We start from the raw sequence: 17769 nt of genomic DNA, 5'->3' as shown, positions 1-17769 counted from the left end.
TACCGTAACGGTTTGCGTTAAGTCCCAACTATGTAGGCTGCCTGGTGAAGTCTCTGAGATCAGTAGTTGCCACAGGTTGAAACTGATGAATTATGAGGAAACAGTTTTGTCAATGTGTAAATGCACATCGACATGATCGACATTCTGTGTTCCTGAATCCCAACAAGGAACAAATGATCATTTATATAGCTTTTTCAAATTATGAAGACTGTAAGTTTTTATACTCAAGTGCGATGTGCATAGTTAAATAAATAAGTAACATTTATTAACACATTTTTTAAATAACAGCTACGAAGTTTCTGGGGTCGTGTGTACTACATTATTTTATTTTAATCTGTTTACAGCTGTCATATCTATCGATAAACTAAAAAAAAAGGTTGGCCTAAATGATGGCAGAGCTTGAAGTACGACGGAACACTCTTTTCAAGGACATTTTCGCTAAAAAGATGTGAGTGATGTTTTTGTTTTGGTCTTTCCTGTACTCTAACGGCTTAGAAAAAGACGTGCAATCTCTATTTGCTTAACTGGAAAGGGGATGCAATATCTAAGCCCCGGACAGATCTATCAATTTTAAACTGGAACGTTCAAGAAAATTGACAAATTGCGCTGCGCAGGAGATTTCAAAGTCCAATGCGAAACACAGGGTCTTTTGACATTAATAGAAAGTTCTGTGAAAAAAAAAAGAATGAGTCTGAAGATGAATAGCTTCCGCATCAGCTGCGCTGGGTACAGAAAAGGCCTGGCAAAACAAGGACACATGTTTCCAGAAACAGTTGTAGCACGTGCATGTTTCATCAATGTTTCCCAGTTTTGCCATACGCGAAGCATTGTTTCCTGCGTCAGTTTTTGCCTCCGAGAGGCAAAATTTGCTTCTGCTAAAGGACAGAAACATTTCGTGTTTCCGCGCGGCATTGACCAAAGGCCAAGGCAAAACAAGAAAAATAATTCTGGAAACATCTTTCCGGAAACATGTTTCCTCATTTTTGCGGGCCTAAACATTAGTCATCAACAACTGTTCTTTTTAGAAATTCTCCCAGGGAGACGCAGGGCCCCTTTTGATACCAGCCAAGTGCTGATTGGACCACCCTGCCTAAATAAAGTTGACCTTTTCCTTTACCTTAACCCACTCAGCTTGTTCAATTACGACAACAGTGCTTCATCAAAAGCGGGTGCCCACGCTAATGTACGCCAATCAAAACATTTGCGTGGGCCTAATATATTGCTAGCTCATTCTGAAGTCTAGTCCATTTGGCTTCTAAAATCACATTACTTAAACCATAAACCTTAATACAGTAGAACCCCGGTAACTCGAACTCTGAAGGGAAACGAAAAACCTTTCGAGTTAGCGGGGTTTCGAGTTATCGAGGTAGATTAAATATTTACTGATTTGCCAAGTTAATAATTGATAGTTTACTGATTTTCAGCACATCAGTATACAGCACAGTGCAAATTAAACTTATCTCGTCAGAAACTCTAACACGATCATAAATTCTTAGGATAAGAGTAGCGGGAAAAGGCTGTCAAATACGTGATCTGTTTTGTTGCTCTAATCAATGGGCAACCGTGGCGAGTTGCAGGAACCGGAATTCGAGTTATCGGGGTAAATTTGACCCAAATTTTGATCAAGGGAAACGAAATTTAGTTCGAGTTAGCGGGGTTTTCGAGTTATCCGAGTTCGAGTTAACCGAGTAAAAATGACTGAAAAGTGAGTTTAAATCCAAGGGAAATGGAAGTTTGTTCGAGTTAACGGGGTTGTTCGAGTTATCCGAGTTCGAGTTACCGGGGTTCTACTGTATTAACGACATATAACATTATTGTCTAACTAACAAAGGTGCAAAATGCTTTTTTTCTCACAGTATATAACTAGCTTCTGTTACTTAAAACACTCTTCAAGGCGAGCTTAATTTTCAGAAAACCCAAGAACAATGGCGAACATTAATGTAGATGGAAACTACACAAGCAAACTGAACAAGGACTCAGTGCACCACCAGCTTACATAGCTGAATTATTTCGCGAATATAAAACGCCGGGTCTCGAATAAACGCAGGGTTTCCAAGGTGGTGTTGTAAATAACCCCTTCAAGCATTTATTTGAGGTATAAAAAGCTGTAGTTGTTATGGAAATTTAAAAGTCTGTCAAAAATAATCTATAAAACCCGTTGTTTTCGAAAAAAACTGCAGGAATCAAATAAACGCCGGGTCCAGCAGGCCTAGTTTGAAATAAACGCCGTTGGCGTTAAATCTAGAAAAGACGGTAAAATGAAGCCAAAACAATTATTATAAGTCAAAACCGTGTTTACAGACCTCATGCGAAGCGACTTCACAGCCAATCAGAGGGCGCGTTTTATGGGCAAAAGTTTATAATTGTTTATTAAAATGGCAGGTGCTGCAAACTAGCTATAAATCTGTATTATATGCACATCAAACAGAACGACTGTACACCTCTCAACGCAAGACAAGCCCAGGTACCTTGATTGTGAGTTTTCTTCATAATTTAAAATACCGGGGTTTAAAAAATTTAATTTAAAAAACATGGTTTTGCCGTGTTATTTTACGGATAGTTTTGTCTATCCTTATCTTAATGCGACAGAGACCTGATATTTTCAAATGTTCTTTGTTCATTGTTTGCAGTCACGCGCTGTGACGTGGACAGACATTTCGAATTTGAGACCTTATATGGTGTCACTACCACGAGCAGAGCGAGGGCGCACATGCAAGGATTGTAACAGTTGACTCGCGTTGGCTTCACATTCTGTTCTCTGTGGCATTATACTGTACTGACGAGGACTAAAGAGTCCGAAACAGCTGTTTACAGTTATGCATTCTTGACTCTCGGATTGGTCTCTGTCATGTCTCTGCCGCATTAAGTTTTCTACGCAGTTCGATCAGCCTTGCAGTTTCACGTTTCATGTTTTTCATTATTTTGTTGGCTGATTTGGTCTTTTAGTCCTTTCATAGATCCTGCGTACACAAGCAGCATTTTGTTCGCGGCCCAGTGCATTTTGTTCGTTGATGTTTGTGACTCATTCTACCGAAGAACAAGCTCGGAAAACCGAGAAAAGAAACCCTTTGCGAAAAAGTATGTTAGATAATTGTATGCGCGTAAGACCCCCTTCTAATAAATTAAATAAAGAAAAAAAGAAACTTCTAAATTTAGAAGGTGTCTTAGAGAATGTTGCTCTTAAAACTAGACTCGAACGCTTCTGGAGCTAATTCTGCCGTTGCCTATAACATAGAAAGGGCGTTTCTTAGATTTTTAAGCGTCGTCACCAAAAGTATATATTCAAGTGTTGCAATGGTTGCAATGAGTCAGAAGAGCGATATGCAAGTATTAGCTTTAGAATAAGGAAAGATAATCACCGCATGCTTGTAAAAGTTTAAGCTATCTAAGGCACTTATACTAGCTCGTGTGGTTACACAACCGTCCTTAATAGATTGAACATTTGCTAGCCCTTTAGATAAATGAATAATTTTGCACTGAAACTTAACTTTCTTTCAGCTAGGAAACGCATCTGAAGCAATAACGACCAAGCCACGCGTTAAAGAAAAAGAAGACTTTTAGAGCTTCCTTGTGACAGGTTCAGGAGAACTTTGATAATCGTAACGGAATCAGTGGACGCCAGCCATAACTAGTTAGAAAAAAAAAACAACTTCATCTAAAGGAAAATGTTAAACGAAACTAAGAATGACAACCACACGTCAATTAAAGACTTATTTTGCAAGGCGGATGTTGTCAAAACTCATCTGAAGATCCTTGTTTCAACAATAAATATTCCTCTTTCCATCACTGCATTTTTTGGAAATATGCTGATAATAGTTGCCCTTCGAAAGCCGTCGCGGTTCCTTCATCCGCCATCAAAACTTTTGTTTGGTTGTCTTGCCAGCACCGATCTCTGTGTAGGCCTCATCACACAGCCTCTTCACGTTATATATTTGATGTCTACAGATCATTATCATCTTTGCTACTATGTTGGGATCCTCTCAATTACCATAGGTATAATTTTGGGTGGACTATCTTTGTGTACACTGACTGCAATTAGTGTGGACAGACTTCTCGTGCTAAAGTTGGGGTTAGGATACAAACAGGTTGTAACTTTACGGAGAGCATGGGTAATTGTTCTTATTCTTTGGCTTTGTAACACTGCCATTGCAATGACATTTTTTTCCAACCTTCCGCGCGTTACAGCAGCATTCACCGGCGTAGTAGTGGCATTGTGTATGATAACCGCCACCTTCTGTTACACAAAAATCTACAGTATGCTTCGTCATCATCAAGCTACAGTGCAAGGCCATGTGAAGCAAGGACAACCAAACGGAGGTGGAATTCCACTGAATATAGCACGGTACAGAAAGACAGTGTCCAGTGCATTGTGGGTGCAGATAACATTAGTGGCTTGTTATCTTCCACATAATGTTGTCGTGATTATGTTTGCCATTTCTGGATCAGCCACACCATCTCTTGCGATCACTTGGGCTGTAACATTAACTCTGGTTTACTTTAACTCGTCTCTGAATCCATTTCTGTACTGTTGGAAGATGAGAGAAGTAAGACGAGCAGTAAAGGACACGATCAGACAGTTTTGGAGTAGAGTATAGTATCTTTTTCAGGAATATCTTCCATTAGTTAAGTAAAATAATAATATGATGTAAATACTTAGTATTAACGTTCAAGGAACTGTGCCAAGGATTTTAGCCAAATTTAAACATCACCACCAAATTGAGTGAAATAAAAAATAATTATTTAAAACAGTGAATGAACATTTCACTGACAAATACAAAAGAAGGTAAGAATGCTTTAGCTCGGGGCTTCACAGAAATACAGAATTCATCTAAGCATATTTCTTTTAACATTAAATATTCTCATATCCCGGGTCATATCCACCACTGCATTTTTGGGGAATGCTCTGATTATTTTTGCTCTTTCAAAAGTCGCGTCTCTTCATGTGTCATCAAGGCTTCTATTCCGTTGCCTCGCAAGCACCGATCTTTGCGTAGGCCTCATTCTACAGCCTATCTACATTACATATCTATTGTCTCCAGAAGACTCCGAACGTTGTTACTATCTTGACACCATTTCTAAAGCCTTTGCTGTAATTTTTTGTGGAGTTTCATTGTTAACTTTAACTGCCATAAGCGTGGATAGACTTCTCGCCCTGTCATTAGGACTAAGATACAGACAGGCGGTAACTACGAATCGTTGTAATTTTGTCTTGGCTTCCTAGCAGTGCCGCCGCAATGACATACCTCTCAATCTCGTCCCCAGAGGCCGCGATCCTTCTGGTCTGTGCCAGGGGCCCGGAACTCTGGGTTATTCTGAACAAAAACCGTCACAAAGGCGTCTGAATCTGATTGGCTGTTGAAAACTTGTTCGTTTCACCCCAATCTCCGGCGCACGCGCACAATCAAACGGGAACCAGGATTTCCTGGTTCCGGTTTTGGATTCGTCCAGAGCCGTTGAGTTTCCCGACCGCTGGTCAAGGGGAACGCAGGCTCTAGGAACGAGATTGCATACCTCTACGACGACCTTATTAACATAGCTGTCATCTGCACAGGACTATTTTTGTGCATAGTAACCTCAATCTTCTGCTTCACGAAAATCTTTCTCACGCTCCGCCATCACCGATTTAAAGTAGAGGACCATGTTCACGAGCAACAACCGAACAAAGAAGGACCTCCACTGCATATAGAACGATACAAGAAGACAGTGTCTGGTTCAATTTGGGTGCATATGGCATTAGTAGCATGTTATCTTCCATTTGGTATAGTAACAATTGTAGTTGGTGTCATGAGTGAGACATTATCCTCCAACTGTTGCTTAAGTTTGGAAACCAACATTGTCTCCTTGCTTTTAATTCATTGCTTAACCCGATTCTTTACTGCTGAAAAATCAGGGGAGCAAGACAACCAGTGAAAGAAACAATCACAAAGTGTTTTTGCTCATCAAGGTAGTTGTAACGTCAATTTAAATTGTAGCAAATTCCTAACGCATTATGATTACGATTAGGGAAAGAACGGCAAGCATATTAAAACCGCATGCATGTGTCGGAACTTTGTGTCTTAACATGTGTTACATGAACGATGAATGGTCCTTTTTTAATAAACTTGGATTGATATAAATTGACGTGTTCTTAGCCAATTAATTGTTGCTTCTATATTATTAACCCTGGGTTGGAACCCGTCCCAGGGTTTTCGTTCTATTAAGGCACAGCGAAATTATTTTGCACTGTGTAGAAAGGCCTTAGCCTACTCTACAAGATGACATAATTTTGTTGGCTGTGACAACATATGATCTCACAGGACGTCATTAGAGCCGCCATATTGGATCTGCTATCTTGGATTTCACCATTTTTTTAGAAAGTCAGAAAATAACGGAAATTGATGCAAAAAGTGTTAAAAATTACGATTTTTGGCCAGACCTGCTTGTAATTATGACGTTTCCATGGCAACGTCAAATATTATAGACACATGAGTGACATATCAAAATTTCTGGAAGGGATGAATGAACAGCAACTGAAAGTTTCAGCATTGTAGAGTAAATCTTTTTTCAAAATTTGGAAAAAGCCTCATGGGAGTCGCATCCACCCCCCCCCCCCCCCCCCCCCCCCCCCCGCAGAATACAAGATGCACTTAATTATCTCCTGAGAATAGTCAATGCTCGTAATCCAACACATTTTGGCATTAAAATGTTATTTATATACTTCGGTTGCAGTGAAATTGCATGAATAGATATAGAAAGCTTTCCTTCAAAGGGAAATTAGCTTATATTTGGAGAAATGTTCTCAATTAAAGGCAACGTTTCGGATTTTTGGGAGCAACGTTCGAGCAACTTTTTGGATTTTGGAGCAACTTTCGAGCAACTTTTTGGGAAATTCTTAGCATCTTTGAGACAGCCTTATTTGAGTCTGGGAGAAGTTGAGGTGTTTCCAACCAATTAGAATGCAGACAATGTTTATAAATTATTATATTTAAATATGGCAATACAAAATAAACTTAATTACGGTATCTGCTGAGAATAGCGAAGAAGCTACAAATACAAATTTGAAAAACAAAGCTTAACATGATATAAGAAAACGTGGATATTATGAAAAAACTTAAATTAATAAGAAAAGAACAAAATTATCATAAAGAAATAGTAAAGTCATATAGTTACGTTTCCGTCAGATAGTGTAAAGTATTTGCATTTTGTTAATTTTGTACTGTGAAAAAAAATAACTGTAATGGAAACCCATGACTGAGTTTATATATAAAAGTCGTTCGTGGGAGCCATTCAGCCAAGATGCTTTCAACGACCCTTTGCCAAAGTAACGGAAATTTGGTGCTAAGTACATAGAGAGGCACTCTCAGTATGAAGTATTCAATACACTGCTGAATTTTCAGAACCATTTGATTTTAAAATAAGTACATTTCAGTCGAAAACTAAACTCCCAGTGGTGGTCGACAACAAAAGAACGTGAACATCTGGTTACATATGAAAATCATTATTTTGGAGGAAAGCAAAAGCCCTTTTAATGAATTTGTTGTTCGATAATTTTTCCAGTCTTCCCTTGATTACCACTTTATCATTGTACACATACATTTCTTTATCGTCCCCTGTTGTGTTTTTATTAATACAGTACTTGACTTTGATTTTTAAGTAGTATTATTATTTTAATATAGAATTTCAATCTCCGTTTTTCGGATGGCTAAGTAAAATCTACTGAGGCGAATTAAGCAATCTTGTTGACTGACGCAAAACTTTAAACCGATATTCGAAGACATTACAAATTCGTTTTCAAATGAAGGTTACGGGTGTTCTTACAAAGCTCATACTTAATTCATATCAAATTGTCCTTGGGGTTCTAAAGTTCTCACTAAGTTTCGCTCTATTCTTCATTTGTCTCAATTCTTTCGAGTTGCTCATCTTCTTCTCGGCTAACCCCGTTTTGTCCTTGTTCGTCATAAGCTAAGGCTCCAATTCGTCTTGATGCAAAGATGTTCCTTTCTAGTCCCTCAGCTTGTGCAATAGCCGTTTTTCTAGACAACAAATAAATGAAAGCCACACGAAAATATCTCATTCTAACAGCATAAATCAACGGATTAAACAGCGAATTCAGAACTGGCAATAGAGTAACAAGATAATATGTAACATGTCTCAAATTAGGAGCAATTCTGTCTTCAAGGAAGATGGTAAAAGCATTACAGATATTTCCCGGGATATAACACAGAAAAAATACAACGAGTACAAGAGTTTTCGTGTAAAAGGCTTTCTTATTCTTGAGTAACTTCTTCTTCGCTGCTAAGGAAACTTGGTTAGCAGCAATCCGTGTCGCGTTGCGGCGGATTTCCTTGTATACAGCAACATTGAAGTAAATCATTGCAGGAAATAAGAGAAAAAGTGTTACAGAAACTGCTAATACAGTAGGCAAGAAGCGTTTTTCTGTCAACAGGAGATCTTCCATGGGAATTAGGATCCCTACAGTCCACGCCAGACAAGAGGCTATGACGATTCGAACTTCAGTAACCAGATTATCGTATGCGAAAGGGCGTTTTATCGCAACATAACGCTCTGCGCTCATCAGAAACAAATGATTTAGCGACGCTAAAACACATCTTATGGTTACGCCCATTGCTATCGCGTTTAGACTACAGAACACATCAGTCTCTCCATGAAAAAGGAATATGTAGCAGGCGATCTGCAAAGGTTGAACAACTAGTCCGACTACGAGGTCAGTTGTGGCTAAACAAGCGAGTGCTATGTTAGACTTGGTGCGAAGCTGTCGTTTAGTTTTCACTGCCACCATCACCAGGATGTTCAGCAAAATGATGAGAGGACAGGTGAGAGCGTTAACGACGATTCTGATGATAAATACAGTATAAACAGTGGAAGAAATTGTTATGGGTATAAACGCGCTACCACAACTGAGAAATGTGTTATTAACTTTGGTCTGATTCATCCTTTGTCGAATTAACACGGTTTTTTTCGTTTCTTTGCTCCGTGAAGAGTTTTCACCTGTGGTTTGCACAGCTAGCAAATTCAGCCCTTGTGATCTATATGTATAGCTTTAAAGGGTATATGATTATTTGATGGACTCGAATTTACATTTATATACTTAGCTATAATAGTTTGGATTCTGCACAAGCTTTGATTGGCTGAAAAGCTACATGTTTTCACCGAGTTTAGTAGACGCTCAGCGTGAAATCTGATTGGTTCTCTCATTTCTAGACCATGGATGTGCGTGCGTTGACCTAAGAAAGGAAACTATTTTTGATTTTTGGTTAAAAATACCTGAAGTTGTAGGTTTCTTACTCAGTTTCTCTACTAAAACAATTAGATTACTCACCCTAGGGAAAAATCGGGCTTGTTGCTCTGTTTTATTATCTAACACCAGGAGCCCATTGCTAGCACACGCTAAGTCTGTATAATGCTTTTTGTGAACACTTGAGAACATTTAGAAAACAATCTCCCGCGGTTTGTGTTTTTTTAATTCTCAAATTATACATTCCCGTGGCGTTTTATGAGTAAGCTAGACAACACGTCATAAAGTGGCTATGTATTGTGTAATTGTAACTTTTTATGCTCGAATTTATCGGATCCACTTGAATACCGGCTGAAACCTGGGAAATGCTTTTAACAAAGTAAATGGAACGTTGATCGACAAAAAGCCTAAGCACAGCAGGAAATTTGTGTGTATATAGCCGGTAAGTACACGCAAGTGAGTAAGTGATATGCGCATCCTAGCGTAGTCTTCACATTTTCCCTCCCACCTTGGATTGGTTGGTGCAGACATTACTCACGCCTCCTTATAAAGGTGCGAATTCGTATGCTTATTTCTTATTCATCATAATTTTATAAACACGACTGCCCCTCCTTTTTGCCTCAGTTTTGATGCGGAGTAGCTTATAATCCCTACAGAAATCTTTTGTCTCAAATTCAAAACAGGGCACGGCAGCGAAAATCGATGTAAAAATATTGCAGTACCTTAAAATTTATGCGGTAGGAGTTTAACACAAAACTACTAAATTCTTGGTTTGCAACCACGTGACAAGGCGGCCATGTTGGATGACAAAACAATAAAACATGTTTTTGCGGAATTTGCATGATAAAAAAGTTTAGTTCCCAACGGAGGAGAACCACGTGACAAGGCGGCCATGTTGGATGACAATACAATAAAACATGTTTTTGCGGAATTTGCATGATAAAATAGTTTAGTTCCCAACGGAAGAGAACGCTTTGTTCCTGTCATCCAACATGGCTACTGTGACGTCAGCTGCAAACCAGCAACATTTTAGAGATGTTGGATCCAGGCAGTGATCTCAGATGTTCCCTTTGGTAGAGGACTGCAGTTACGGGTGTGGATTTCTTCTCTTTTCTTTCAAGTTAAGCAGGCAAATAAAAACTACTTGTTAACATGCCGTCAGTTAAAGGCGAGTAGAGCATGTTCATGTAAGGCTATGTATTAAAATCAAACATACTGTCTGTTTTAGAGTGTCATAATCCACCTTTAAAAAATTAATTTTAGTTATCAAGTTATTTTTAGGATCAGCCCATTTATCACTTCATTTCAACAGTTAAAACTCGTTTTTGGAGGTTGTGAGGCAATTCGGTCTACTGCAGCTTATTTTGCAACTTAATTAACATCAGGTTTTTTTAAATTCTCTTGATTCCTTTCCAAGAAAGTGTTAACAAACATTGGAAATAAAGTCTTAAGAAATTTTAGATGCTGGAAGGAATCCATGAGCCCCGGAGCTCCAGAGCAAGTTGTAGAAGTGAGGTGCCAGGATTCAAATCTGGAGATACATGTTGCGTGACCAGTGATTTTAACTATTTTCTCTGCGATCTTTCGTTCTTTTGAAAAGCTGGTAATTGTCAAAGTGGCATAAAAGAAACTCATCAAAGTTTCTCAATTGCTTTCTCTAGCCAACGACAAACTCCTTCAAAGTTTTCATCTTCAATTGACCTGCAAAACTCCAGCAATGCTTGATATCTTTCTTTTACATCAAATCCCAGACAGGACTTCAACTTGTGAAGGCAAATGGGACAGGTAAACATTGGACGATTGTTAGACTCTTCAAGATGGTTGCTTCCATTCATGGCACATGAGAAGTAGATACAGTGTTGCAGACAGAACAAATGGCAAATCTCATGAGCCATCACCTACAAAGAAATTAGATATTTTTTAATGGGAGTGACTATTCTGCACTCAGTTCACATAGTGAGACATCATATTTTTTCATACATGTATGTGGAAGGATCGCAGTCACTTGACTGTTTTTTTTTTTTAAGTTAAAAAAAGTTGACACCAAGAGGATTCGAACTTGCCAGGTCGTCAGCTTACCAAGCAGGAATCATATCCACCACCCCACTGATGACCAGCTGTCAGACCCCTGAATTTTTTGCCTAGAAATTCTAACCCTATTATGAATGGGTAACCACAAGCAACCTAAGCTAAAGTAGGCTAACCGGAAAGCTACTTAGGCTAACCGAATGCTATTTAGCTAGGCCAATCGAAGTGCTACTAGTTAGGCTAACCGCCCCTGGAGGGGGCACTTCCCTATATGGCCCTTGGGACGTGCCACTGGAAAGGGTATGGTTTTTGACTCCTCCGGCCCTGAACAGGGTAATTAATTTTAAGCGCCTCTGTCCTAAACAGGGCCTGAACCTGTCCTAGACAGGGTATGGCTGCAACACTGTCATTGAGTATTTACATTGTTTTCGCTTTCACTTCAATGAAAAGCATATTTTTATTTGTTGGGATGGGTGTTTGCATTCCAATGCGTCGAACATTGCATACGGGATGCAATCACAATAAAGCATAAATGATTGTCGATGTTGTCCTTTGTCCTAAATAGGGTCTTAAATTAGGGGGTGTTGTCATACGGAGGGAAGATATTTTAAGTTTTTATTGTTCTAAACAGGGTCAGGGTTTCAAAACCCCAGCAGCAGTCCTATACCCCTATACCAGTCCCATCTCTTAATCCCCAAGATTGATGGAAAAGGTGTGGTCATGGCTGGTGCGTAGGACACTGGATCAAAAACTTTGGGTTTGATCCCTGGCCAAAGTCCCTGTGTTGTGTTCTTAGGCAGGGCATCTCACTTTCATAGTGCCTCTCCTCACTCAGAAGTATTGGGGTTGTGTATCTGGGTACCAGCAATTTACCCGGGCAACCTTAACAAGATCTTGGGGGTAACCCTGTGATGGACTAGTATCTCATCCAGGAAAAGTAGTAATACTTCTATGTCTCTTCAAGGTACAGATACCTGGCTGTATCTGACATATTTGTCCCGTGAAGTAAGACTCAACTTTGCAGAACGCAGAATGATGGTCAGTGGTTTGCTGTCAGACAATTGGGGTAGCAGGGATGGCGTAGTGGTGAGAGCGCTCGCCTCCCACCAATGTGGCCTAAGTTCGATTCATGGACCAGGCGTCATATGTGGGTTGAGTTTGTTGTTGGTTCTCATCCTTGCTCCGAAGGTTTTTCTCTGGGTTCTCCGGTTTTCCTCCCTCCACAAAAATCAGCACTTCTAAATTCCAATTCGATCGGGAATCTGGGGGCCACAGTCGCAATACTATAACATGCCATCCTCGTAAAATACAGACGATTTATTTATTTAGTTTGCATTCTGGTTTGCTTGCAGTTAGCTTTCACCCTGGTTTGCTTGTGGTTCAGCTTTCACTCTGGTTTGCTTGGCTTTTGGTTAGCTTTAGTCAGAAGCATATCACCTGATATGCTTCTGCTTTAATTTGTTGGTTAGATCGAGTGACGGTTAGGGCATTATACTATTGCCCTTCCGTCATTTCGCCATTCCATCATTCTGGGTTCTGCATTCTGCAAAATACCCCTGCTGCCTGGCAGTAAAGTTACGTGAAATCAAATAAATGGTGCAAATCTCGCATATATATTCCTGACATTTTTTTTTTAAATATCTAACTGTTGACCAAAAAAGTTTTTCAAGTCAGTTGTGTACTTAGCATGGTTGACTGGACCCTCCCCTAACAGGGGCATGAAGAAGGACTTTTATTATAATGTAATCTTTGGTATACTGTACCTTACAACTCCTCCAAAGTACAAGAGTACTTGTGTTGGGTGACGCCATTTTCTCGGGATCATCTTCATAGAAAAGTGGGTTGTACCTTGCAAAACTGAACACACCGACACCAGTAGCCGAGTTTGCCTGACCAAACACAAAATTCCAGCTCTCTTTCGGGTAAAGATCAATCATGGTGATCCCGACAACGCAAAAAGCGCCAGTCGGCCATTTAGCTTGCAGATATTTGTAAACATCTGGGATGTATAATTGCAGAGTTCCGCAGTTCATTCGAGTCTTACACTTGAGTTTCCCTATGGACACCGATGGCGAAACAACAACTTGAAAACCTGTAAAGAACAAAGCTGCAAAACGCTGAAGCAACGAAGTAAAGCTTTCTCTCTTGCCTCTTTTATCCAATTCCACTTCGGACTGCGTCCAATCATCGCCAAGAGGCACAAGACATATCTTTTTCTTGCCTTTCCTCGATGGCGGAATGACAGATTGAAGTCTTTGCCACCAAGAATTGTGCGACTGTTTTGTTTCTGAATGCGATGACAGCCAGTCATGTTTGTCTGGCTCTGGGAGCAGAGGAAAAAGCTCTCTGTCTTTCAGGGCATTCACAAGAAAGGTTTTCTCTTTCTTGGAAAGCTGTTGTAAGTTTCCAAGATCACGAACTGTTGTTGTTGATGCGGTCGCCATGTTGAATTTTGAAAGCAGACTGGAATCGACAAAATAATGGTCACGCGATGCAATGTGACTTCGCGTGACATTATATGTGCAGTACTAGTGTCACGCGTACTGTATGGCGTTTTTTACCCAAATCTCCTAAATACCGTTTGCAGCATGAGTGTACAAAATGGGGGTATAACCTCATAAGAAAGTCATGATGGGTTGGCAACTACAGTCGAAGCTCTCTTAACGGACACTCTCGTAAGCGGACAGCTCTACTTACGGCCGCCTTGTTTGAAACCCCGTTTTAACTCCCATACAAACTCTGTATTTTTACATTCTCGTAAGCGGACATTCCCGTAAGCGGCCGCGGACACTTTCAGAGATTACGACTTAGACGTTTTCTTTGTTTTTAAGCTCCCGTATGCGGACACCCCAAAGAAAATCCTATTAACAACCTCTGTATCTTGTTTTCATTAATCAATTTCACATCGCCGTTCGTCGCAATGATTTTACAGTAATAACAGTACCACATTTCAGTGTTTGTTTTGTCGTCATCAACGTCCGTCCAGTTATTGTTAGCTGGACAAGCTACCGTAAGCGGCCATCTATCCCCTACACCTCTAGTGGCCGTTTACGAGAACCGTTCTCGTAAGCGGCCAGCTCCAGTTACGGACACTTTTTTCGCGTCCCGAGGGTGTCCGCTTACGAGAGCTTCGACTGTATATACAAAGGAGATGATTTACCTCGCTCTTTATCAAAAACATACTAAAAAAAGACAAGAACGAATAGTGAACGTCAAATATATATGTACTGAATAGGCCTTATCACGGTTTTCGACGCCATCTTGACGAGTGGGCAAAGCGGGAAGAAATTACAGTGTTTTTATGGGAATCCGACGGCACATATCTTTTACAAAAATTTAATTCTGGGCTAGAAAGTGTTCAGTTACGTTTTTAATTTTTCCATACATTTAATTTGTCTGTATTTCTTCCGCACGATTGACGCCGTTTGCGGGAAAAATTACAGACAAATGTAAAAGACGTAAAGACGTAACTGAACGCTTTCTAGCCCAGCTACATCCTTCAAACTCGGCAAATAAAAACTTTTTCCTAGTATCTTAACTTTACAATTCATAAGCTGTCCAGAATTCAATTTTTGTAAAAGATATTTGCCGTCAGATTCCCATACAAACATTGTAATTTCTACCCGCTTTGCCCACTCGTCAAAATGGCGTCGAAAACCGTGATAAGGTCTATTCCAAACAAGTCTTCTAATGCACCTATCAATGTTAAGCCGCTGGGGGGGGGGGGGGGAGGCCGGGATTAGGCGGGGGATTTGACAGCAATTGTTTGCCCGTGGTGGGGACTTTTGACCGTTTTAATGGACTTTCTTACAACATTTTATTGAAGTTAAGTGACTCTTTTGAACATCCACACATGCCCTGGGGTTGGGCATTTGATCAGAAAGTCTCAGCTAAGTTCAAATGCCCGGCCTATACCCGGCCTCCCCCCCCCCCCCCCCCCAGCAGCTTAACATTGATACGTGCATAAAATCTGAGATAATTTTTCTATCCGCTCACTTATCGCCGAAACAAGTTCTTCGTCTCTTACTTGTTTTGATGACTTGTTTACTGACAACTATATTTACTTGATATGGGAACACTGACCGTGTCCTTTCCACATTGCTGCACTAGTGTTATTTGAAGTACTGTGTTTTTTTTTCCTTCTAGCTAGCTTTCTATTGTTTATGGTGTCAACCGCAACCAAGTATAGCGACAAATTGACAATAGATACAAAGGTCTAATAGGTTTAATATTCAAATTCCTGACAAAACAGGGAAAAGTGATTTAATAAACAGAAGGCGACGACACGATATCTCGCTTTGTTTTGCAAAGACGTCTTGTAGGTTGTCACGGCCTTCGAGCTAGGCGTCCATACAGTCAAAATGGCATCAAGAGCTCAAGTCCCCAATATAAACATCAACAATTTTAACGCTACACTTGTTAAATTTGAGACGAACGTCGTAAATTATGCAAGTTTCCGCAGCACCACAGTCCCTGAAGATGTCTCAAAGAACCACAGGCACCCCAAGCTCACGTTTGCGGTCGGTAGGTATAAATTGGTGTTGCGTAACACTAGACCGTTGAGAATATTATAAGGCTTTGTATGGGATTTGAGTCGATTTTGCCGTATTTATGCTTAAAATACTGTAAATATACAAAATAAACTTACTTTTGCCATTTGCTGTGTCCTCTTGCCTGTTTTGCGTCTAGAAGTGGTGTTTTAGTCGATTTTTCTCTTCCCTGTTCCTTCCTTCCTAAGACGGAAAAAACTTGGACCTTTTCCACTGGCGGGTTCTTCGTCATCTATCTGGACGGCCGGCTGAGGTCGTTTGAGAATATGCTTGAGGGTCGAAACCTCAAAGTTTTCGAGTTCGCGTTGTCCAACCCATTTGTCGGATCCATGAAATCAGCCATCTTGGACAAAACAAACAACTTGATGTCGGTATCTGGTCAAGATTGCTGGAAGCAGATGAATTTTCACTTCAGTCCACCTATCTTCTTCGTACACTTGTAACAAGAAATATTATGTCGTATTTGGAGACCGAACCGGTCTTGGAAGCTTAGTTGATAATCCCGGGAAGAATGGGTGCCGCACATGGCGATATGTAGTGCAGGAATACGATCCCCTGGAAGATATTGAGTCTATTGAAATGGGACAGTGCACAATTTTGTAAAGGACTGCGTGTGACGCCCGGTGTGACGTTCTATTTCAGCGTTTTCAAGTATCGCTGTTGAAAAAAACACAAACTATAAGACTTGTGCGCTGATTATATAGACAGAGTTTACTCAGAGCAAGGAAAAAAAGAAACAGTGTGTATTCTTCACCCTCGCTAAAACTAAACATTTTTAGTACCAGTATCAGCTAGTGAGTTTTTATTTAACTTGTCAGTGAAACAACATCGAACAATTAATGCTAAAAAGTCAAAGCTGAACGAAAGAAAACAATGAAATTAGGTCTAGATATCAATGTACGCAGACGATCACAAAATCTACCATACTGGTTGTAACCAATCCATTGTAACATCCAAGCTAAGGGACAGTGCGCGCACTGCTACTAAATGGTATGATCACAATCTTCTTGCTGGAAACCTCAAAAAATATCAAACTATGAACATTGGCTACAGTCAGGATAACAGTGCGGCACATGCAATTTGTGTGAACAATGAGGAAATCAAATCAGTAGAAAGTCTCAATCTCCTGGGTGTTGCAATTGACTCCAGACTTAACTTCACAGATCATATAAGCTCAATTTGTAAGAAGGCAAGTCAAAGGATCGGCGTTATCATGAGATACATATACGGTTACATATGGTAAACATTCTTTGCGATATCTTGGACCAAAATTGTGGGGAACATTATCCCCAGACATAAGATCAGCTGAAACTTAAAATATTTTTAGGAAACAGATACGCAAATACGATATTAGTCTGCTCATAGATGATGGCTGCAAGGGCTGTTCCCTCTGCTCCTCATATTTATTTTAGACAGTTTCAAGTATTTTTAATTCTTTTTTTACATATTTTTTATATCTGCTCATCATAATTATCTTTATATAGCTTTAAGTATTTTAAATTCTCTTTATAAATATTTTTTAATATCTGATTATCATAAATATTTTATATAGCTCTAAGTATTTTTAAATTCCCTTTTTACATATTTTTTTAATACCTATTAATTGTGTCCCCAAATTAGTATGGGATATTCCCAGGCTATGTGGCCTTGACACAGTCTAATAGTATCTATATTCGAATATTAACTATTTAACGGTTGAAGTGAAATCACTCTGACACCAGAACCTCTGATCAGTTAACAATAATATTATACTCCAAAATAGGGCTTTCTGAAGTCTACATGCAAACAAGGCATTTTCAGATGTAGTAGTGTACAGCAACCTAGAGTGACACAGTCTATAAGAAATGCCGATTTATTGCTCTTTATCAAATGCTAATGTGACTGGGGTGCCAGCATTGCCATTTAGTGAGCAACGATCCCTTCCTAATTTTCTTTAGAATAAGGGACTGGTCAATA

At 39.7% G+C, this 17769-nt stretch overlaps 3 protein-coding genes across 4 annotated transcripts; 1 reads left to right on the top strand and 2 right to left on the bottom strand.

Annotated features, from left to right (window-relative positions):
• Window positions 1-2030: 2030 nt before the first annotated feature.
• LOC144628530 (melanocyte-stimulating hormone receptor-like) lies at window positions 2031-4705 on the top strand. 2 transcript variants are annotated; one of them, XM_078486648.1, is made up of 2 exons: window positions 2031-3078; window positions 3503-4705. In XM_078486648.1, the coding sequence occupies exon 2, from the start codon at window positions 3666-3668 to the stop codon at window positions 4593-4595; it is 930 nt and encodes a 309-aa protein (XP_078342774.1). In that variant the 5' UTR covers window positions 2031-3078; window positions 3503-3665; the 3' UTR covers window positions 4596-4705. The 2 variants fall into 2 exon arrangements, with proteins under 2 accessions (XP_078342774.1, XP_078342773.1); XM_078486647.1 differs by having other exon boundaries at window positions 3499-4705.
• Window positions 4706-7848: 3143 nt separating this feature from the next.
• Window positions 7849-8932, bottom strand: LOC144628517 (beta-1 adrenergic receptor-like). Its single transcript, XM_078486633.1, has one exon. The coding sequence runs from the start codon at window positions 8930-8932 to the stop codon at window positions 7862-7864; it is 1071 nt and encodes a 356-aa protein (XP_078342759.1). The 3' UTR covers window positions 7849-7861.
• A 391-nt stretch (window positions 8933-9323) lies between these two features.
• Window positions 9324-13721, bottom strand: LOC144628527 (archaemetzincin-2-like). Its single transcript, XM_078486644.1, has 2 exons — window positions 13027-13721; window positions 9324-11133 (listed from the first exon to the last, which is right to left on the bottom strand). Exons 1-2 carry the CDS (start codon window positions 13705-13707, stop codon window positions 10870-10872), a joined length of 945 nt encoding a protein of 314 aa, XP_078342770.1. The 5' UTR covers window positions 13708-13721; the 3' UTR covers window positions 9324-10869.
• Between the last annotated feature and the right edge of the window lie 4048 nt (window positions 13722-17769).

This window comes from Oculina patagonica, chromosome 10 (genome assembly GCF_052425735.1).
Source record: "Oculina patagonica isolate OP01 chromosome 10, crgOcupat, whole genome shotgun sequence".
NCBI classification, from domain to species: domain Eukaryota; kingdom Metazoa; phylum Cnidaria; class Anthozoa; order Scleractinia; family Oculinidae; genus Oculina; species Oculina patagonica.
Note: the sequence above shows the minus strand (reverse complement) of the source record. Positions and strands in the feature narration are given on the sequence as shown.

Bases quoted from the DNA above. Each gene is read 5' to 3' on its own strand.
- LOC144628530 (XM_078486648.1), top strand. From the start codon at position 3,666: ATGTTAAACGAAACTAAGAATGACAACCACACGTCAATTAAAGACTTA.
- LOC144628517 (XM_078486633.1), bottom strand. From the start codon at position 8,932: ATGAATCAGACCAAAGTTAATAACACATTTCTCAGTTGTGGTAGCGCG.
- LOC144628527 (XM_078486644.1), bottom strand. From the start codon at position 13,707: ATGGCGACCGCATCAACAACAACAGTTCGTGATCTTGGAAACTTACAA. The intron at 11,134-13,026 runs GTACAGTATACC...ATTTCTTTGTAG, and splicing joins TACTTTGGAGGAGTTGTAAG to GTGATGGCTCATGAGATTTG.